Source organism: Hyperolius riggenbachi, chromosome 3, assembly GCF_040937935.1.
Source record: "Hyperolius riggenbachi isolate aHypRig1 chromosome 3, aHypRig1.pri, whole genome shotgun sequence".
Classification (NCBI taxonomy): Eukaryota; Metazoa; Chordata; class Amphibia; order Anura; family Hyperoliidae; genus Hyperolius; species Hyperolius riggenbachi.
Window position 1 is genome coordinate 200723983 of NC_090648.1, and position 23439 is coordinate 200747421.

Sequence of the window (23439 nt, forward strand, 5' to 3'; positions counted from 1 at the left end):
TCGGGAGTGGGTCGATAGCGGCGTTCGAATGCCCGACGGCCGACGCTAGCGGCAATACATTACCTGATCCGGCCGGCGCGAGTCCCCTGGTCTCCGCTGTCTTCTTCTCCGCTGGGGTCCGGGTTCCGGCAGGCTTCACTTCTTCCTGTCCCGGCAGGAAGTTTAAACACTAGAGCGCCCTCTACTGTTTAAACTTCCCCTGGCAGGAAGTTCTGTGAAGCTGGAGACGAGCGCGGAGAAGAAGACAGCGGAGACCAGGGGACTCGCGCCTGCCGGATCAGGTAATGTATGCGGGGGGAGGGGGCGCGTTGGGGGGATACGGCGGCAGCTTCACAGATGGTGAATCGATTCACAATCTGTTTGCAGTAAAGGCAGCCATACGATACCTCTGTAATCAGATCTATCTGTTGGTCGATCTGATGGCAAATCGACCAGTGTATGGCCACCTTTAGCTGGCGAATCAGGTCATGGTACACAGTTAGGCCTCTTGCACACTGCAAGCAATTCAGATTCAGATTCCGCTTTTTAATCAGTTTTTACATCCGATTCAGATTCTGATTTGCAGTTTGCTCCCTGCACACTGCAAATCGGAATCTGAATCGGATGTAAAAACTGATTAAAAAGCGGAATCTGAATCTGAATCGCATGCAGTGTGCAAGAGGCCTTACTGAGGCAGAGAGAGTAAAACAAAGAAAGGAACTACTGAAGCAAAGTTTTCCAAAAATCTGAACTGCTTGTATGGTTGTTCTGGAGGGAACAGTATTGTCATCATGAACGTGAAGTTATAATTTACCAAGGTAGGCACTGCATCAATGTGAGAATCTAAACAACAAGACAAATTTCAGGGGGAGAGTAACAGGCAATTCCAAAAAGCAGAAACTAGTCAGCCATACTTAGAAGCCTCTCTGCTTTCATTTAAAGCATTTTATGCAAATGTACATGTCATGAAATTGGACTAAATACAGTAGCTGATTATTTATATAGGACAAGTGTATTGCATTCCATTTTCATACAATCTGCATTAATTTAAAGTTATTGGCATCTTAATGACCACCCCTGAAAAGGGGTGAAAGCTGCCTTTGAACAGAATGTGACATAATTGTGCACAATGGCTGTTACCAGTGCCATCTACTGAGAAATGTGTTATTTAAACAGATGACATTACACAGGGTAGATTGGATAACTGTATGGGCCACAGGGAATTGGGGAACAGATCACAAACATGCTTTAAATACAAAATGCCCTCATTGAAAATAGACTGCAATGCTGTTGTACAGATGTAACGTTTTAGCATCAAAGTAAACACAGACTGCACCATTCTAATGTCGCAGTCAGTTATGGGGGGAGATGAAAAATGCAGAATGAAATTAAAACTTTTAATAGAGAAAGTTTAGATCTCCAACACCATGAATGACACAGACCTGAGTGGTCTTTAGAGTTTGAAATTGTGATCTACTCAGCTAATAACAGGAAAGAGGTAAATCCACACTTCTGCTTACTGGTTCTGGACAGAGATGGAAACTGTTCCAATCTTTATCCTGTATTTATTGCTGTGTGTGTCCCCTCACAGGTTAGGCATCTCCTTGCCTTTTCACAGGGACGACTGGTTATTGGCTATTAAGTTGGGGATTCCTCTGCAACAGGTACTCCTACAATAATATACAGACAAATCCCTACTTACAAACAACTGGAGTTATGTTCCATACAAAGTAGTCTCCATGTACAAAAAATACAGTATTACATATTTTTTGCAGTATTGTATAAACTGTTGTAAGCAGTTTAAAACATTAAAAGCACATTGACAAACATTGTTATGCTCAAATCGCAAGTTGTCTGAAAGTAAATCTTTTATCCACATTTCAGTAGGTATAACACATGACTCAACTTGCATTCAATCTTCCAGAATGGAATCTATTTGTAAGTAGGGGGCTGCCTATATATCAGATTGTGGTTACAACCTTTGCCCCACTCTAATGAAAAGTGCTTTCATTGCCATCTTTTTGCTAGGGATATTCCCAATGTTTGTAAACAAAATTCGTTCAATGCTGATGAACACAAATCGGTGCACTGAAATATTGGAAACTGAAGAACACTATTGGATGTGCTCAAACACATTCTGATGAGACAAATGCTTTTACAAGATAGTTAAGCAATTTTACAAATCCATGCAACATATACAAGGCTTACAAAAACGGTTTCAGACAGTAGAATTCATGCAGAAGCCATATTTCCCATATGTTTTCTCTAAACACGGACAAAGTTCAAATAGAAGCAAAGCTTTTTTTTCCCCATAACCAACATATTTTATTCAGCTGTGCAAATAGCAATATGTAGTTTTCAATTAAAAAAAAGTCAGAAATCTAACAAAAATCCTGAAAAGTTACAAGTTTTTTTCAAAGTCCATTTGACCTTAATGACAAGGCAGGTTGAAGATAAACACCAGGGAAGTTAAAGTGATGGCTGAGGGGAGGCCAAGTGTAATGCTGTAGAACACAGGTGTGGAACACCAGGCCTGGAGGGCCAGATCTATGCCAGTGTTTAGGATGGACTGAGAAAGAGGAATGTGTTCTACCTGATGGACCACACCTTTCCTGATTCAGTCCCATGAATTAATTTGAGCTGTATCAAAAATGTGTGAGGATCTCGGCCCTCGTAGGACCGGTTTGACATCCCTGCTGTAGAATGTCACTTGTTTGTAGAAGAGTCAGGATTTGGAGTTGTGAAGTTCACAGTCCAGGCCTGGGTTGCTTGCAGCTGAAATAAGTCCGCTCCACAAAAGCCTAGATGACTTCGCTGGCTCACTTGCCCAGCATGCAGGTAGATGCAGCCTCTGAACCACAAGCACAAGGGTAGCCAGTTACTGAAATCACAAATCTCTTGATGGCATTGCAGAAGTGAAGAGCGACCTTTACCTCCTCCGATCGACTTAAGTGCCCTGGAGTTGTCTTAAGTACAGATACTGTACATTATATCAAATTTACAAACAGAACAAACTGAATCTTATATATGGTGATAGAAGTTGAAGCTTGCTCTTTCTTTCAAAACCAAAGTGCTAAATGTAAAGAGATCCATCTGCAGGTCCTACGTAACCAACACAAATTAAAAATACATCTATCAGAGTCCAAATGCCCAGTCCTCCAAAGCTGAACAACTTCCCCAGCCCTTCTCTCCACTGGCCCAAATAAAAGCGGTCAGCACCAAATCCTCCAAGGGTGATGCTGTAAAATACAAAGGCATATTACTATATGTAGCTAATGTGCACAAGATAGACATACACTTCAATATTGTGAATGTGTGAAGACTATGGAATGTAACATTCAAGATCATGCATTCTTACAAAATAGAAGGAAACTGAAGTTGATGAATATATCCAGAAGTATCTCTGTTATTTGCACTAAAGCAAGCACAGTGGAAAACAGGGGTTCAAAGTTTTCGCCTGACTGCCCTTTACCAAAGTACATAACATGTTGCGAAAACCACTGTAATACTGTATATCCAATTTACATTATTTCAGGGGCTCTTCAGGACTGAGGCTTTGAAGGCATGACGTCATATCTGGCACACTCCAAGGCTGCCAAGCTGAGAGTATTTTTGCCCTTACTGTAATAATGTTTGTATGATATTTGGAACAATGAAGTATTGTGGGTGCATGATGGAGGCAGCTATAGTGCTGCATATCTATTAAAAAAAAAAAAAAAAAGTCTAGTTATAGGGTAAAAATGTACTCAGTAAAGCTAACCTACACTATAAATTCCCAATTAGAAATGAGGTAGAATGTAACTACTGCTACTGAATGCTCCCCCGGCACCTCATCCAGTGCAGTAGCAGTTAATTACTGTATAAAGCAAAAGGGAAAATCCATGACAGCCTGTAAAGTGACCCTGAGATGGGGCCACAGCAATAAAATATACATACCTGGGGCTTCCTCCACGCCATCCTCTTCCGACTCTCCATTCTTCCGCAATTGGCCCCAGAAAGTCCTCTAGTACAGGGCCAACTGCACATGCTCAGCTTGGCCGCACACGCGCTCCCGCAGTGTTCACGTCGCCCGAAGCGTTCTGCACCTGCACGCTCCCAGTGACGGGAGCAAGACTGCGCCGACTGGAGGATTTTTTTCGGGGTCAGTTGAAAGAGCAGAAGACAATTGAAGACAACTGAGGACGATGAGGGAGCGATCAGGCAAGAGGAAGCCCCAGATACTGTATTGTATACATTTTTTAAGGGGCCCCACCTCAGGTACACAGTTAGTTTGGTTGAAAAAAGACATTCATACATCAAGTCCATCCAGAAAAAGTAAATAAAACACCATCCTGAACCTGCACATATCCCAGTTTATCCAGGGGAAGGCAAAAAACCTTACAAGGCCTGGGCCAATTAGCCTTACAAGGGAAAAAATCCTTCCTGACTACAGATGGCAGTCAGATAAATCCCTGGATCAGCTCTTCAGGGAATTACCTAAAAATGATAGCCGTGAATGCCCTCCAATGCAAGGAAAGTATCCAAGCCCTCTTTAAATGCAGATATAGAATTTGCTTTCTAAATAGATGGCAAAAACTTTTTTTCCTCCACACGCAAATCATGTCCCCTTGTCTGTCACACAACCCCAGGGACAAAAAGCTAATTGTCAAGCTTTTGTATTGCCCTCTGATGTATTCATACATGTTAATCAGGTCATCTCTCAGTCGCCTTTTTCCCCAAGCTAAATAAGCCCAGTTTGTCCAACCTTTCTTATTAAGTACGATCTTCCAGCCCTCCGATTAATTTAAAGGTAAGAGATACTGGCAACTGTGAATACTATGGTTGGCACTCCATTCCCCTTCTCCAATCCATTATTTTTTTAAAGCATAAAAGATTATTTTTTTTTTGGTAACATTTATTCCAGCTACCCTACTGTAACTTCTGCTGCCTATGCTAACAATGTGCAATTTATTTTTATACTTCAAGTCCACTGTGAGATCTCTTGCCATAATCCTAATAATAAATATATCTTAAGTGCATATACCTTGCGTTGCTCTATGTAAAATTTATTTCTTTATGATTTTAATGGCCATTGTTAAATATAATGTAGCCACTATGTAACTATGGGACTGATGCACTAACCTATGGTAATATTAGTATGAGTATGTGGTGTATGACAATATCAGTACTACCGCCAACAAAATCCCATGTATTATGCAATTAACGTGTACATGGGTAATGCACGCTACCATAGCAACACTTCCATTACCCATGTACTGTGGATTGTACAGTCTAGTCTGGATCAGGGGATCTTCATATACTACATTACCTCAATGCCAGAGCTGTGGACCACTTGTATCCTCCAGTCCAGTTACAAAATAGCATCTTTGGAAAAACACGCCTCCCTGAAAAATAGACATTTCAGCTTACTCGTTATAACAAATAGGTACAGAATTTAAACAAACATCAGAGAGCTGAATGACGTTCAAGGACGTTCACAAAATCAGTGTTTCAGTACATACATTACATACTAGAAAGTTAGAATACAAATTAGGAATAAATATATTTTTGTGTATGCATAGTAAGATGCTTTTCATTGAGAACACAGCTTCTGGCCTGAAGCAGGGGGTGTATAGTATAGAGTGTGGCATTCCTCTTAGTATACAACCTCCAATAGAAAAAAAAGTCACAACTACACTGGTAAATCGGAGTATCAATGAACAATAGAAATTTGTTTTTACGGTGAGGTAAAATTAGATAGAGCTTTTCCTGTAACCATGCTGAATCATACATCACAGCATTAACTTGTTACCAAAGTAGGACGCCCTTGCAAGACATTAACCACTTAATGACATGCTGACTTATAAAAACATCCTGCTAGAGCCTCTTAATAGTTCCAGGACGATTTTTAAGTCAGACAATACTGCTGCCGCTGTGCGCATGCACCTGCGCTCCCGCGTGTGCACGTGCATTCCTGTGCAGGTGAAAATAGTGGGGAAAAAAAACCCAAAGAAAAAATACACCTTTATTTTCAAATGATATATTGTCACCATATTTTGTACTAGGGACATAATTAAAATTGTGTGATAACCAGAACAAATAGGCAGATAAAATGTGTGGGTTTTATGTACAGTAGCAGTGTTTATATTTAAACTATAGGGGATGAAATTGGAGAAATCATGTGTTTTTTCATTTTTTCCTTGCATTTCCCTTTAAAATGCATAGAAAAAGTAATTACTGAAAACACATACCAACCCCAAAAAGCCCAATTAGTGGTGAAAAAAACAAGATATAGATCATTTTATTGTGATTAGTAGTGATTAAGCTATTGGCAAATGAAAAGGATGAGCACGGAAAGGTGAAAATCGCTCGTTAGGGTAAAAACCGTCTTGGGGTGAAGTGGTAAAAAAACGACAACTACAAAACATAAAAAAAATAATAATACAGGTTGTCCATATACTAACAAATCTCAGGTGGATCTGACTAACTTATTGATACTACCCAAATGAATTCTAATCAGACAGTATTAAACACAAGTCCAACACTATAACATGAGATTTCTGCCAGCTGGCCCAGTTGCTTTTGCCAACTACCCAGCAGCACAAAAACAGAGAAGAGAGGTTTTAAAGAAGTACATAGATACTCGGGTGACAAACAAAATGAGTGAATCTCACAACTTCCCTATGTGAGGGCCCTGCCGTAACCACCGTAACCATGATGCGTAATCAACGCACTGCTAGTCTGGTAATTTAAACTCAGTTGATGTTTGTATAGGATGGTATTCTTTTCAGGGGCACTGAGACACCCCCCCCCCACCCCCGTTTTTTCATCTATTTTTTTAGAAGGTTTTACAAGTATGGATAGGGTCTCCTCCTCTTAGCTTAGAGGTAAATAGCACTATAGTAGATATGACAGGTGCTACCTTGTGCTGTGTGGAGTGAAACCTAGACAGAAAATCTCGTAGGCATTTGTTCAAGAACATTTGGCTGTTTGTCACCGGTTAAGAATATTTAGTAGATTATAAATTACTGTTTACGATACTTAAGTTATTGTGACTGAAATTAGGTGATCACGTGTCAATTGTTTTCGATGCAATATGTTAACATGATTAATGTCAGAAAAAGGGAATCTCCTGAAATAACCATTTTTATCCTACCCTAGCCAATGTACACATACATAATGCTTGGTTGGTATGTTCCTGATGTGTACCGACAACTCCTCAGGTGTCCTGTGTAAAATTTAAGATATGAATGAAGTGCTGGCATCAGGGCTTTACTCTTCAAATGAACATGAAGTGCATTCCAGGATTTAATAGTATTCTATATACAGGCACAGATTATGCTTTTCTTCACCCAGAATGTATGCATGAGCCCTTATTACACATTGCTCAGTATTCAGCCCCACAGAACATACCTAAACAGTATACATGGTCCTTTACAGTGCAAGTGGCGTTATAACGCTGCCGAGGACATGTCACCGTCTTGCAGATGCTGGAATTAGATTTACTGCATTCATATTCAGAGGGAGGAAGCTGCCAACACAACTGACAGGTCATATTGATGGTGAAAGATTCTTGTTTCTGATGGTTGTCATCCTGTGCACAAGAAAAACATTGTTATACATATACAAAGGATACTAATAAACACAAACAGCACCAATTTATTTATCAAATATTTTACCCATTTATAAATATTTCTAGGCAAACATTACATCAGCAGGGATCTTTCTCAACTCATGTTATGTTTCATCATCAAACAGGTTATATAGAGAGACCTCACAGTTCTGTCACATGATAAAAAAAAAGCATTTTCACATCACCTGCCTGTAGCAGCAAGCATAAAGATCCGTGCACATCATCACTGGCACAGCTCTACGTGCTGCATTTTAATTCAACACAGCACAAAGGGCTGGTGCACACCGAGCGGGTTTTTTAGCGTTTTTGCAGCCGGTTGCGGCTGTGGATACGCTTGATCAATGTATCTCAATGGGGTGGTTCACACCAGAGCGGGAGGCGTTTTGCTGAAACACATACTCCCGGGGTGAGGCATTTTTTGGATTGAGGAGGCGTTTCTGCCTCCAATGTAAAGTATAGGAAAACCGCAAACCGCTCTGAAAAACGGCAGTTCAGATCGGTTTGCCAGGCGTTTTTGTTACAGAAGCTGTTCAGTAACAGCTTTACTGTAACAATATATGAAATCTACTACACCAAAAACACTTCACAAAACCGCAAAATGCTAGCTGAAACACTACAGAAAAATAAGAAAAAGTGTTTAAAAATCTGCTAGCATTTTGCGGATCTGCTAGCGGGTTTTGGTGTGCACCGGGCCATAGTGCAGAATGGCACCATAGAGCAGAATGGCACCATAGATTTATATGAGGCCGTTCAATATTCTCCATTGCAAATCACATGGACAACAGACTGTTGCACACATTTTATTTGTGGACAACAAATTTTCTCCCACTCAGGATGATAAATAGCATCTGCACTGCACAGCACTGTGTGCCCATTAAAATGTAGGCCCAGCTCACACTGGCACTTTATGGTGAAACGATCTGATTTTTGTATTCACTTGCGTTCCTTTCCTTATATGAAACATTGCCTTAAGATGCACACACCTACCCCCCTCCCTCCTGCTTGATCCATGCACACGCAATACGGTTTCAATAACTGACACTTCTGTTCCGTGTAGAGGGAAAATTGAAGCACTGCATAAATTTGCATCTCATAGATCAGACCTAAAACATTACAAAAGGTACTCAAACAGCAGTGAAACCTTATGAGAGTGATTCCACTATGCAGAAATCACCATCACAAAAGCATTTGTTAGAGTGTTTTTGTTTGAAGGAATGCAGGGGAATCACAAATTTGACTGGTCAAACACAAAGCCCACATTTAAAGGATTATACTACCTAACATTTATGTTTTGCTGTAGGAATGAAAACGTCGAGCTGTAAAGAAGGAGCATTCACAATACTTACAGGTCCCAACTTCAATTTTGATCGGGCAACCACTGACCAATTTTACCACTTCCTTGTAATATGAGAGTTTACCAACAGTCTGCTCATAGTATTCAAAATCCATTGACCTTCATACTACATGGAGGTGGTAAGTTTGGCCAATAAAAATGTAAGGTTTATATCAGGCTTAAAGAGACTCTAACAACAAAAACCTGCCCTGGGGGGTACTCACCTCGGGTGGGGGAAGCGTCCGGATCCTAATGAGGCTTCCCACGCCGTCCTCTGTCCCACGGGGGTCTCGCCGCAGCCCTCCGAACAGCCGTCGACAGAGCCGACTGTAGCTTCAATATTTACCTTTGCTGGCTCCAGCGGGGGCGCTGTGGCGGCTTTCGGCACGGAAATAGACGGAAATACCCGATCTCCGTCGGGTCCGCTCTACTGCGCAGGCGCCGGAAACTTGCGCCTGCGCAGTAGAGCAGACCCGACGGCGATCGGGTATTTCCGCCTACTTCGGAGCCGACAGCCGTCAGAGCGCCTGCGCAGGAGCCAGGAAGGTAAATATTACGTCACCGCTGCACGGAGGGCTGCAGCGAGACCCCTGACGGATGGAGGGCGGCGTGGGAAGCCTCATTAGGATCCGGAGGCTTCCCCCACCCGAGGTGAGTACCCCCCAGGGGACGTTTTGTCGTTACAGTTCCTCTTTAACAGAGGCACCTACCAGCAGTGTGAGCCATAGAAATGGTGCAACAAGCTCTGTCTGCTCCATTCCCTCTGCAGCTGACAGCACTACAGGGCCAGCGCACCAGAGTCTAGCACTGTGCGTTACAATCATTTGTAGACATCTAGCAGGTCTGCAAGTAGTACATCAAGCCTAACAGTATGTAACTATACCCAAAGCCAAGCCACAGGAGACTGGGTAACCAAAGGGATGTCAGGAGGAGGTATGCAGAAGTATCGCAGACAATTAAAGGCTAATGCCTTGGTACAGGAGAGTGGGTGAACAGGGATGCAGAACATTTTATACACAAAATAAAGAAAGAATGTATGTCATTTGACACTGCCTGCTTATTTTCTGACTGATGAGCTCTGTGTAAAACAATGGTCTCTGACACTACATCAAACTACGGTGTATTTTCCCCATCTCAAACAACTCATTTGATAGTTAGGCACCAGCTACTGGAACAACCTAAGGAGGGAACTGCCGAGGGATGACCTGGCCCAGTACAAAAGAAAGGGCAGTCTTTTTTTGGAAACTAAGATCCTCCATTTTCACAACTTTCAGTTACTTTTATTGACATCAGTGCTTGTTGTGGGCACAGGTGTTTGACTGCAGATGGTTAATTATTATTTGCATGTAAACTGACCACATCCCTCAAACCCTGCTTTTCCTTTAAGCAGCAGCAGGATAAAGGCCCATACAGACGTTGGATTTTTCCGGACGGGTCGTTTGAACTTCCCGTCGCTCAGTCGTGCGCACGCCAAATTGGGCGTGTGTACAGACTGTCGTTCGCGTGATAAGACTGAGTTTGAGCGATCCGCCGGGCGGATCGCTCAAACTCAGTCTTATCATGCGAACGACAGTCTGTACACACGCCCAATTTGGCGTGCGCACGACTGAGCGACGGGAAGTTCAAACGACCTGTCGTTTGGAAAAATCCGACGTCTGTATGGGCCTTAAGACTAACTAATTACTCCTTGCATTTGTTTGAGCAGCCATTGTGAGCTGGTTGTAGGCTGTAGCTCCCTTGCTGCGATCCAACCCAGTCCATGCACTGTAGAGGCCACTCAACCAGATATGCAAGCCAATTAAAGGGAACCTGAAGAGAGAACCATATGGTGGCTGACATTTATTTCCTATAAAACATTCCAGTTGCCTGGCAGTACTGCTGATCACTTTGGCTGCAGTAGTGCCTGAATCATATGCTGGAAAAAAGCATGCAGCAATGATCGAAGATGCGGCGTGGGACATGTCAGCTGCAAGGGGCTGGAGGAAGCCCCTGGTAAGTATATCATGGGGCAGGACATTTTGCTTTATGCTTCCTTTAATGGTATGAGAGGTACATTAACCAAATATCAACAAATATCTATTTACTCACCACACACATGACCTGGGGTTTGATCTTACAGTCATAAATGGTGGGTTTTCCATAAGTACAGGAGTAGTTCAAATTACACGTCATACAGTCAGCAGGTAATTTGATGCAGAGGCCATTGCTTGGACATTTGGCAATATAATCAGGAACTAGAGGGACTTCTGCAAATAAAAATGAACAAATACATTTCTCTAATACTGATAAGAAAACACAAAGGTGAATATCACCTTCAAGAAGCAGATCTGTAATGGGATAATTCAAACAACAGGAAGTGCTGAGTGGTGCACAACGCTGAGCCTTACTCTCTAGCTGTTGCAGGCCTCCATGCTGTGTGGTGCAACCTCACTCAATGCACATAAATGTATCCAGCATTCCAAAATTCTGTTTCAATAGACTTTCAAACTACAAATCACGGGGTCCCCCTGCAAAACCTTGATAGGGCCTCTCAGTGTTCACACCCTTCCCTTGCTAACCCCTTGTGACCCTCATAGCTTACAGGGGTCATAAAACAAGTGTGGACATCATAATTGGCACATCCACAACAAATGCAGCCACAAAAACACCTGATCTGGAGGAAATGGAGTAGTGTTTGGGGGCCCCCTTACAGCTCTGCCCCCCCCCGCTGCGGTTGCAGAGGCTTCCCTCCTCTAGTTCCACCCCTGTAAATCACTTGGATGGTTTTGAATGGCTAAACAATCTCTTAACATTTTTCATGCAACTTTTAGGTAAACTGTCCAGACCGCACCATGTCAGCATTAACAGGATAATGAAGTTGAGGGGAGTAAAGTAACCACTGTAACCAAACCAAGCAATAACCACCCTCAACCAGGTGCATGTGTACAGGGTCGCAGTAAATCTTTATTTAGCAGTCTGTGGAAGAACCACAGCAGGGGAAGAATATAGCGGTCAGAAAATACCGGTACATACTTTTGTACCCTCATAACCACCTGTTTAAACTCTGCTTTAGTAGAAGAGTAAACTGGCAACAGAGTGAGAGCTTTACTGAATGATGCGCTCACCTTGCATGTGGAGATAGTGTGAATTAACTCTTCTACCAAATGTTGGTTTTCTCTCTCTCTCTCTCTCTCTCTCTCTCTCTCTCTCTCTCTCTCTCTCTCTCTCTCTCTCTCTCAATTCCACATTCTGCTTCCAATAAAACTCAATAGGAAACTTGAACCTACATGTAAAAAAGTGGTGTCATACTTTTTTATTTCTTATACTGCAGAGCACATGCCAGATAGTAGTGCTGCTAAACCAGGGTTTCCAGGGCTAAACCCAGTGCCCAGTGTTTCTTTTTGTAAATAGACTTTCTAATGCAGAGAGCTGCCAACACTTGTTTCCAAAAGCAAACTCTGAGAAAGACAGCTAGGTATAGACTGGAAAAAGCATCTGCAGAGAAATTTTGCAGCAATAAGCTCCACAAGTAATCCAGACTTTCATGGGTTTCCAGGGCTATTTCAAGGTTCTGCAAGTCATATTTTATTTAATCATCAAATTCAGTTGTCACTATTGCATGTGAAGAGAAAAACAATACAAATAATAAAGCTAAAAAGTGTGGCCACATGCTCTTAGTATAAATCTGTTTTCATACAGCTAAAAGCACAACCAATCAGTACCAAGCTTTTCTTCAGACTACCCTACTGTGATAAAAGTCTAACAGTGACTACACTGCACACATAATGGTCTCCCTCAAAGGGACCCTGAAGTGAGAGGTATATGGAGGCTGCCATGTTAATTTCCTTTTAAAACAATACCAGTTGCCTGGTTGTCCTGCTGATCCTGTGTCTAATACTTCTAGGGCTGGTTCAAACTAAGGAAAAGTTCACATTATAAATCGCAAGGGCTGAGCGCTTTTGTGAGCGCTTAATTAAAGCAATTTTCCCAGCACTTTGTGAGTGATTTGAGATTTCTATAAGCACTTATGTAAGTGCTTTTGTTTGGCGATTTGAGATTTTCTTCAGGAAGTTAACTCTTTGACCTGGAACTGAATTTCTGTAAAGTAATTTCGGACAAAAAAAGTGCTCACAAAATTGCTTTTCCAAGCACTTAGTGAACTTCCTATTCCTTTCATTGAATTGCAAACGCTCAGGAAATGGTGCAGGACCCACGTTTGCGATTGGAAAGAACGCTCATCGCTCATGTGAGAACACTTACATTGAGAATCATTGCTCAAGTGCAAAAAAAAAAAAAAAAATGATTTGAAAAGCTCCTGTTAATATAATGCTGAGTTTGTTCTCACTTTAGTACTGTGGTTTAATAAATCACCCATAGCATTGCATTAACAAGAGCTTTTCAAATCACTAGCGCTAAAAAAGCTCTTGCAGTGTGAAACAGGCATTAGACAGACAATTAACAAGCATGCAAGAATCTGACTACATTAGCTACATGCTTGTTTCAGGGTGTACGATTCAGATACTAGTGCAGCCAAATAGTTCAGCAGAGCTGCCAGGCAACTGGTATTGTTTAAAATGAAATAAATATGGCAGCCGCCATTATACCTCTTGCTTCAGGGGGACCCTCCAGTCAAAATTATTTTTTAGTTTCCCACAGCATTGGGTATAGCTGGAATCAGTTAAAGTGGACCCAAATTAAAAATACAAGAAATAAAACCTATTTTCTAAATTATAATAATAAATAGCAGCCTTGTTCAGCAGCATGATGACAAATATAAAATATTTTACATTTATTGGAGGAACCCCTCCCTTCCTTTCATATTGCCGGGACAAAATCCAGCAGACTGGTGGAGTAGGTGGTGTCCGGCTAAGGAGGAATTGCTAATGGCGGCCACCTGTATAACCCTCGTTATTAAAAGAGAATGGTGAAATGCATGCACTGAAATGCTCATAGGCTTGAAGGAGTGTTTATTTATCGTTGTATGTGTCAGAGTGGTGCAAATAAATATTTTGAATTAAAAAATTGTTTGGTTTGGGTCCGCTTTAAGGTTTTACTTTTGTTTGTAACCTTATAAAAGGAGATTTCCCTCACTTCCTATTCCAATGAAAGCTGGCATCAGGACAGAGGAGAGATGACCGAAAACCGTTACACCAGAACAGGAGTTGTTTTAAAGTTAATAACTGCCAGGTATAATTTTACTAATTTCCTTTTAACCTATTTTTGATCTTTAAAAGGGCACTATGGAAAAAAAAATGTAAAATTTAAAATATGTGCAAACAAACAAATAAGTAGTATGTTTTTTCCAGAATAAAATGAGCCATAAATTACTTTTCTCCTATGTTGCTGCCACTTACAGTAGGTACTAGAAATCTGACAGAAGTGACAGGTTTTGGACTAGTCCATATCTTCATAGGGGATTCTCAGCAAGGCTTTTATTCTTTATAAAGATATTCCTGAAAAAGCATTCAAACAATGCTGGCCAGCTTCCCTGCTCGCTACACAGTTTTTTGGCAGTTGGACAGAGCAACTGCCATTCACTAAGTGCTTTTGAAAACAAATCCCTGCGAATACCCTATGAAGAAATGAACTAATCCAAAACCTGTCGCTTCTGTCAGATTTCTACTACCTACTGTAAGTGACAGCAACATAGGAGAAAAGTAATTTATGGCTCATTTTACTCTGGAAAAAACATACTTCTTATTTGTATATATTTGCACATATTTTAAATCTTAAAATGTTCCCCCATTTTGCCCCTTTAAGTAAAAGCTTTTCCCCCCATCCTATTAGAGACAAATCTAGTAGTGAAAACCTAGCATACATTTTAATTCAAAGGCTAGAGAGGGGAATACATTATGTATGGATGCATAGCATAGTCATGTGACCTGTGAAAGGTGCTCTCTTCTGGTGACAGAAAGGCAGTCTCCTACCCTCCCATGGAGCCTGTACATAGAACTCTGCTGCCCCCTATATATCCTAATGGAAGAGGCAGCTTAGCCACACCTCATCCCAGAAGGCAATAGGTAGAAAGAAAGAGTCAGCCTATGCTACACACCTCCTCATAAAACTTTAATGGAAGACAGGGTGAGTGGCATCTCCTTCCGAGCTCAAATCAAGGCAGAAATAACAGTATTTATCACTTTAAATAAACATCCCTCATGTATGGATTGTCTTTGTAGTAATAAGCGAGGGTCCATGAGATGCAATTAATTCCACAGTAAATCAGGAGGTACTTTTCCGTTAGCCGGGGGTGCATCCACTAGGTGGCGTTAATTACTATTCCCCCCTCCAGGCCGCCATGGATAGTAGGGAAAGATGTAATTCTGGTGGAGTTTTATCGCCACCTAGTGGATGCGCCCGGCTAACAGAAAAGTACCAATCAGGATGATGCAGATTCTGTATGAAAATAAATGCAGCTAGAAAACTAACCAACCAAATCACACCTAGGTGGAATTCAATGGATCCATTTTAAAGCTGTATAGATTTGCATAACATTACAGTACATCAGGTTGGGATTATTTGCATCTCACTGACCATTCCTATTAGAAATATAAAGTATAGAATTATCTAGAACATGTTAAAGGATTTACCAATAAATTATTTTCCAATAAGATTAAGCCAATACTGACCTGTTGCTCTAGCGCTTGGTGAAATTGTAGATGATGGGGGCTGGTCTTTTAGTGCTTGCGCTTCAGCTTCAAAGTGCTCAGAATTCAATGATACTAAAAGGAGTAAATTTGTCAAATACATATAACAGTGCAGCTAAGGTAATGTAAAACAGTTTTTAAAAACAGTAAATACACCCTTCATCCCATTACAGTTTGGCACAAGTTCCCTCAGACTTATAAAATTATTTTGAAAACCTGAAACAAAATGTCCAGGGCAGCCAGATCTTGTGTGTTGTACTAATTTATATGGATAATAGTATTTCTAGGATGCTACCTGTGGTTTGAGTTGTCCAACAGATAACCACTATGTGATCATTGGTATTTCTTCATATCACCACCTTACTTGCTGCTAATACTGTTCCCCTTTATTGGCTACTCTGGGTGTATATCAAGAAACTTTACTCCTAATCAGAGAGTGGGAGGTAAACTGAACAGTGTGTAAAAAGGGTCCCAGGCAGTGTTGGTAAATAGGAAAAATTATTTCCATTTTGAAAGGATTAAAAATTGAAACTGAATTCTTTATTCTAGAATTCATGACAGAATTTACCAGAAAATTTAAATAGCTCAAAAAGCGCTCACAGCTCCTGATGATACCTGATTAAAACAATGCTGCAGAAACACGTCGTGAATAAAGAAATACATTTTAGTTTAATGTTGTATTGTCTCAAGTGAATAAAAGTCACACAGTCTAGAGCAGGCATGGGCAAACTCGGCCCTCCAGCTGTTACAGAACTACAAGTTCCACAATGCATTTGCCTTTATGAGTCATGACTGTAACTGTCAGACTCCTGCAATGCATTGTGGGACTTGTAGTTCCTCAACAGCTGGAGGGCCAAGTATGCCCATGCCTGGTCTAGAGTGAAGGAAGAAAAAAAAGAGAGCGCACACTGAAAGTGGCGTAGATGCAGGGCCAATGCACTGTTGGAAAGGTCTCACCTCACATGTGGGGCTGGAGACCCCTGTATGGGTTACCAGCAGTCGAGCTTGCGCCCCTAAGACCTGGGGACCGGGCATTAAATGGTAGGTCCTCTGGTTCCTGGGCTTCCCTACTTTTGCCTCAGGCCATGAGTGGGGAAGCTGGAATAGGCTCCAGTATATTCATGTGTCACATTTTTTGTGTGGATAAATGTGCCAAGATTTAAACCAGCTGTGAATGGCCCAAGGCTCCCGGCATACTGCAAATCCGTTTTGCGATTCAGTTTCCGCTTTTCTCTGAATACAATCAACAGAAAAACGGATCAAAAAATGCAGCATGCAGAAAGATTAAAAATCGGAATCAGATGTAAAAACCGATTAAAAAGCTGAATCGGAATCGCATGCAGTGTGCAGGGAGCCTTATAGTGGCTATAAACCACTTTTTAATCTTCTTACCTAGTAGATATTCCCCAGAACTAGACACAGCCTGAGGCAAAAGAAAGGTAGCCCAGGAACCAGAGGATCTACCTTTTCTTGAACGGAATCCTGAGGTTAGAGGAATATGAAGGCTGACATGTTCATTTCCTTTTAAATAACACACCTTGCCGGGCTGTCCAGCTGATCCTCTGCTTCTAATAGACCTTGAACAAGCATGCATATTATATGTTTATGATAAATCGGACAAGATTAGCTGCATGCTTGTTTCATGTATGCAATTTAGATCCTACGGGCCAGAAAGATCAGGACTGCAAGGCAACTAATAGTTTAAAAGGAAATAAATATGACAGCGTCCATAGCTGCGGGTAACCCATACTCGTGTCTCCAGCCCCAGATAGGAGGCCTTTCCAACAGAGCATTGTCCCTGCATCTATACTACAATTTCAGTGTAGGCTCTCTTGTTGTGTTTCTTCCTTACACAGGAAACACTAAATACCTGAAACACTACTCTCTTCTCTGAAAGCTACCTTGAGATTCGTTTTCTCACATTGCTTTCACAGCCTTCTAAGGCAAAATCTGTTTGTCTCTACCCTGCATTCTCATCTGCGGACTACCAGGAAAGAACTGTCAAGTCAGGAAATCAATGCTGCAGTTGTGCTCTACGGACAGCACATTATTGGAGTTATTTTAACAGCATTTCTCCTGATATCCAATACCTGGAAATGGAGGTATATAACAAAACATAAGCCTCAATCTCAACTTCGTTTATACTCCCAACGTTTATCATAAATGTGCCTTATCAGCAAAGAGAAGCTAGTACAAGTATTAGGCTTAGCTTGCATCTGAGTAGCACAGCAGCAGCATGGAGTTATAGCCACCGCTTTACCTACCGCGCTCGAAATAACCATACAGCTGGGAGAAGAAGAGAAGCACCCTGCACAGGTGCTTTACTGCAGCGAGCACATCCGCCATGTTCCTGTGAGCAGCGCTTCCCCGTGCGCAGCCGCAGAACGGTGCAGGTTTCCCAGTCTATAGTGCGCAGGCGCAGCCCAGTGTAGTAAGTTTACCAATACGCAGGCGCAGCCCAGTGTAGTAAGTTTACCAATACGCAGGCGCGGCCCAGTGAAGAAAGCTGCGATCCACACCTCGCTCTCACCTCTGTCACTCTCACGGGTTCTGTGAATTCTAACAGCAGTGGTAGAATACTGTACTTTTTTTTTGTATTACTCATTCTGTTTTGTATTCTGAATTAGTCAAATGACAGACACGGTCTAATATCAATACTGTATCTATGTTTCCCCATATTTGTCTGCTTAGGCTGTACAGTACTTGCCGGCACAGCGAATTCTGCGTATCAATTTGTTCAAATTCTGTAAAAACGCAAACATAAATGGCATGACCCCAGGACCAAGGACTTCCTACTAAGCAACTTTTTATGCCTGAACTCTCGCACAGGACAGAAGGGAAACAGAGAAATACATCCTGAATGTATTTAGAGACAACTGAAGTGAGAGCGATAATAGCAGCTGCCATATTTATTTCCTATTAAATAATGCAAATTGCCTGGCTGTTCTGCTGATCCTATGCCTCTGATATGTTTAATCATAGACCCTGAACAAGCATGCAGATCAGATGTTTGAAATTAAGTTAACCTGTCTAATTCCCCCTTATCTGTGCCTAATCACAAGTTGTAATTTGATCTCTCAGCTGTGACAGCTGACTGCCACAACAGAGAGGCTAATTTGAAAGCACAGGATGTTAATAATATGTCTGCTTCCATGAAAGCAGGAAGTAGATACACTGCAGATTTACTGCAGGATTTGTATCAGCTGTAATAAAGAAATGTTTTTCTTTAAAGGTTATTATGCTGTTGTACATCTTTTAGAGCAGAGGGGAAGCTCTGAGTTCAGGTCCACTTTAAAGAGAACCTGTACTGAGTAAAAATATTTAAAATAAACACATGAGGTAACTTCAAATGAACATTACATAGTTACCTTGCCATCAGTTCCTGTCAGAAGCTCACAATTTTCTTCCGACAATAATCCCTTCCAGTTCTGACAATATTTTGTCAGATCTGAAATATATCAGTTGCTGTCAGTAAAATATCAGTTGCTGTCAGTTACAGCTGAGTGGACAACTGATGTGGCCGGTAATGTCCATGTTTCCCTATGGCTCAAGTGGGCAATGTTACAGTTTAACTGTGTGCTGACCAGAAAGCTGTTATGTGTAATGGCCATTTTCAAAATGGAGGACGGAAAATTCCAGCGATCACAGTGAACAAACAGGACGTGGGAGAGGAGAAAGACACTGAGGAGTAGACTACATGGAAGGTAAGTATGACTTGTGTATGCTTATTTTGACTTTCAATTTTCAGTTCAGGTTTTCTTTAAGTTGCCCTCTACTATATACTGTAGCACCTGTCTGTTCCATGGTAACATGTTGCACCCTCAGACCTGGAACCCACTGCAAAACGCAATCGCTGATCGCAATCACTAGCGTTTCGTATGAGCAGTTTGCAAGCGATTCCTTGAGCGTTTTAGGGAGCGATTTTAAAAAGTATATCAATTTGCCAGCAGTTGTGTAGCGATTAGTGTTTTAAGTCTGATTAGTCTTTTCTATTAATTTTAATTTTGTTACAGTGTACATTAACTTCAAAACGCTAGCAAAATCGCCCCGTGCAAGTTGTGATGAGCGATTACGCCAGCGATTATATACTTTACATTGAAGCGCAAACGCTAACAAAATGCTGCATGTCCTGCGTTTGCGATTTTGCTAATCGTAATCACTACTGTGGAATTTGCACCATCCATTTACATTGGCAGAGCCTTTAGGGAAATCGCTAGCGATTTCTCACGCTCCCCAAACGCTCAAAAAAAAATCGCTCTAGTGGGTTCCAGCCCTTACCGTTAGGGATATTATTATTATTGCTTTTATTTATTATTTTGCTTTTATTAAGCTGTGCAAATGCAAATTGGAAGATGTTGGTGCAATATAAGTAAAAAAATATATAGTTCAGGTTTGCTTTACTGTAAAGCAGTGGTTCTCATCCTGGAGACCGTGAACCCCTGTGGGTACATTGGAACCTGTCAGAGGGTCCCCGAGGGGCTGCAAACAAAATGGCAGATCTTGCATGGCTGCAGGAGTCTCGGCGGCAGTACAGCAGAAGGGTTATGGGAAAATGGCATACGAAATCCAGCATTGGAGTCTATTTGTGTCTCCAGTGCTGGGTTCCAGCCATCATGTCAGGGTGGAATATTTGCAGCTGGAGCTGCTGTATTGACAGCCGGGGAGCAACCATGGAAAAGAAGAGAGGAGTTACCTGTCAAATGAGTAAATTGGTTTTTATTTTCAGGTGCCACGGACACCAAGGACATTAGGGGGCACTAAATATCACACTATGCAAATTTTGAAACACTGCCACATTATGCCTTTTTTTGGGGAGGGGGGGGGGGGGGAGGTTCCACATTATGTGTATTTTGGGGGAAACTGCCTAATTAGGTGTATTCTGGGGGAAATGCTGCCACATTATACTTTTTTATGGGGGGATGCTGCCACATTATGTGTATTTTGTGGGGAAAAACCTGCTGCATTACCGTATGAGTATGTTCTGAGGGGAAACGCTGTAAAAGTAAATATATTTTGGAAAAAACAACTGCCTAATAGAGATGTCCCGAACGGTTCGCCGGCGAACTTCGGTGGTTCGCGTTCGCCTGCCAAAGGCGAACTTTCCCGGAAGTTCGATTTGCCCCATGATGCTCTATTGAGCAAAACTTTGACCCTCTACATCAGTCAGCAGGCACATTCAGACTGCACTCACTCTTGGAGCCCCACCCCCCATTATACAAGGCAAGGTCCTTGTGCCCTCTGGGAGGAGGGTCTCATCTGCCAGGGAATTACAGTATTTCAAAAGCCAGCTTACATACCGTGGCTGGGAATTGACCCAGGTCTCACTGTATGGTAGGTAACTAACATATCCATTATACCACCAACACTACTAGCTGAAGCTAGCCTAGCATGTACCATTTATGCTCAATCCAAAAGAAAAATTAGACAAGACAAATAACATTTATATCACACTTTTCTCCTGGCAGACTCAAAGCGCCAGAGCTGCAGCCACTAGGGCATACTCTATAGGCAGTAGCAGTGTTAGGAAGACTTGCCTAAGGTCTCTTACTGAATAGGTGCTGGCTTACTGAACAGACAGAGCCGAGATTCGAACCCTGGTCTCCTGTGTCAGAGGCAGAGCCCTTAACCATTACACCATCCAGCCACTGCTTAAGGATTTGTAGCCAGGCATGGCCTTGCCTTTTGTGTTCAACAGTTGTCCAAAGAGAACCCCAGATAGCCAGGTAGATTCATCTCTCTCTCTCTGTGCAGCCCGGTATAGATCATGACTCAGCAAAGTCGCTCACTATTGAGAACTACTGAGCCTGCGCAGTACAGCCCGGAGGACGTCTGATGACGTCAGCGCGCTGGCGTGGAACACACCATGGAGCGCAGAAGAGGCCCGACCTGGCCGCCGGCCTGGCCAGGTCGGGTCGGCCACCGGGAGCCTGCGGAGCGGCGCCGAGGGCACCTCCTGCCTGCCACGGGCTGGAGGAAGCCCCAGGTAAGTGGAAATGGATTATTTTTTTTAGCTAGTCCCTGAACCTTCCCTTTAATCGTGCTCCTGTGGCCAGGAGCGGTTCTGTGCAGGCACGGTTACAAGACTTTGTGAACTGCGCATGCCACTGGAGCATAATAAAGGAAGTGTGTCAGTGCATGTGCCGTTGTGATTGACTTGTGTCATAAAGAATAAATACTTTGTTTTTCAATTAAACTCATGTATGGTATTGTGTCTCACTCAGAGCTCTTTTGATCACTGAAGTCATTCTGGGACCTGTGATAATTAGTTTGCCCAGGGAGCCCAATTAACACCAACCCGCCACCTTCATCTGCACGTGCTCCACCACCTTCTCCATCCAGAACCTCAGTTGCAGCAGTAATGCATATCCCCGGCCTGCATACTGCATGTCAGGTGATGAATTCCTTGAATGGGAGTACATCTCCCAGCCAGGATAATGAGATCATTCAGGATCAGTTCAACCTACCAGCTTCTCTGTTTTCATACATGATCTGAATAATCTTGATCATTCACCACAAATTGTGCTGTTCATGGACACCTTTACAAAGTAAACTTAAGATCTAGGTGAAAACACTAATACACTATAATGAGGTGTCTTAGCAGTGGTTAGCTTCCTCATAGAAGGGCTTGGAGATTCTGCTATGACCTAAAATGCAGCGCAGCAATCGGACGCTGACTTCTATCAGAACCAGCGCAGAGCTACTAGATTTCAGTATTCAGAAGAGTGCATATTCTGGACATGACCGAGGTATGTGTTTCACAGAATTAGGCCTGGAACAGTAATAGTTACAGTAATAGCAGTACATTACTAAGCCATTTCTAAGCGCTTGTGATTTGAAAAACTCTTGCTAATGTAATGCTATGGGGTGTGATCCCACTTGAGTGATGAGATTTTATAAAAATCCCCCATAGCATTGCATTAGCAAGAGCTTTTTCAAATCACTAGTGCTTAGAAAAGGCTGCCAGTGAAACCTGTATCCACAATTTGAAGCCAAGCAATCCTTGTCATTACTGTACTAAGTAAGCTCTAGGTATGGTCACTGAGATACAAGTAATTCTGAGTTGATACACAATTAGGCCTGGAACCCACTGAAATCCGCAAACGCAACCGCTAGCGTTTTGTCTGAGCGGTTTGCAAGCGGATTCATGCGCGCTTTCGGTCGCGTTTTGCAACAGTGTATTTTTTTCCTCAGCGGTTGTGTAGCGTTTTGCGTTTTTATCCTGATTGGTCCTGTGAATTATTTTTAATTTTGTTACAGTGTGCTGAACCGCAAAACGCTAGCAAAACCGCTCAGTTTAGGTTTTGCTGAGCGTTTCTGCTAGCGTTTCAATACTTTACATTGAAGCGCTAACGCTCCCAAAATGCTGCAGGTCCTGCGTTTGCGTTTCTGGGAAACGCAAACGCTCCTGTGGAAGTTGCCCCATCCATTAACATTAGCTGAGCGTTTTGGCAAAACGCTAGCGTATCGCAGCGCTGCCAAAATGCTCAAAAAAACGCTCTTGTGGGTTCCAGCCCTCATACACATTTTGTATGCAAATTAATGTAGCTTGAAAATGGACGAATTGAATTTAGCCTTCCCGTGCTTTGATTGGTGGTTTTTTAACATGCATACATTTGCATAATCATGCATCAACATGGGATTATTTGCATTTTATTGATCAGCCCTATGGAGCACCAATTTAGCTTTACTTTCATCTATGAATTTCCACCAGCTCTTTCTATCTCCAGCACTGCTATGTAGGGAATGTTCAGTTACAAGAATAGCGTTCTAACAATAAAGATACCGGTAATAATGATGAAGGAGAATGGAAAGCAAACAACTGTACTTGAAGAAAATGAGAACTGAAATATGTTTTTGTTATATTTTGAACATAAAGGAAAACATACAATAAG

General features: G+C 42.1%; 1 protein-coding gene across 1 annotated transcript; it reads right to left on the reverse strand.

Moving 5' to 3' along the window:
* Window positions 1-629: 629 nt before the first annotated feature.
* On the reverse strand, window positions 630-17914 carry TM2D3 (TM2 domain containing 3). Its single transcript, XM_068275546.1, has 6 exons — window positions 17812-17914; window positions 15530-15622; window positions 11013-11170; window positions 7372-7552; window positions 5288-5363; window positions 630-3218 (listed from the first exon to the last, which is right to left on the reverse strand). Exons 1-6 carry the CDS (start codon window positions 17891-17893, stop codon window positions 3053-3055), a joined length of 756 nt encoding a protein of 251 aa, XP_068131647.1. The 5' UTR covers window positions 17894-17914; the 3' UTR covers window positions 630-3052.
* Between the last annotated feature and the right edge of the window lie 5525 nt (window positions 17915-23439).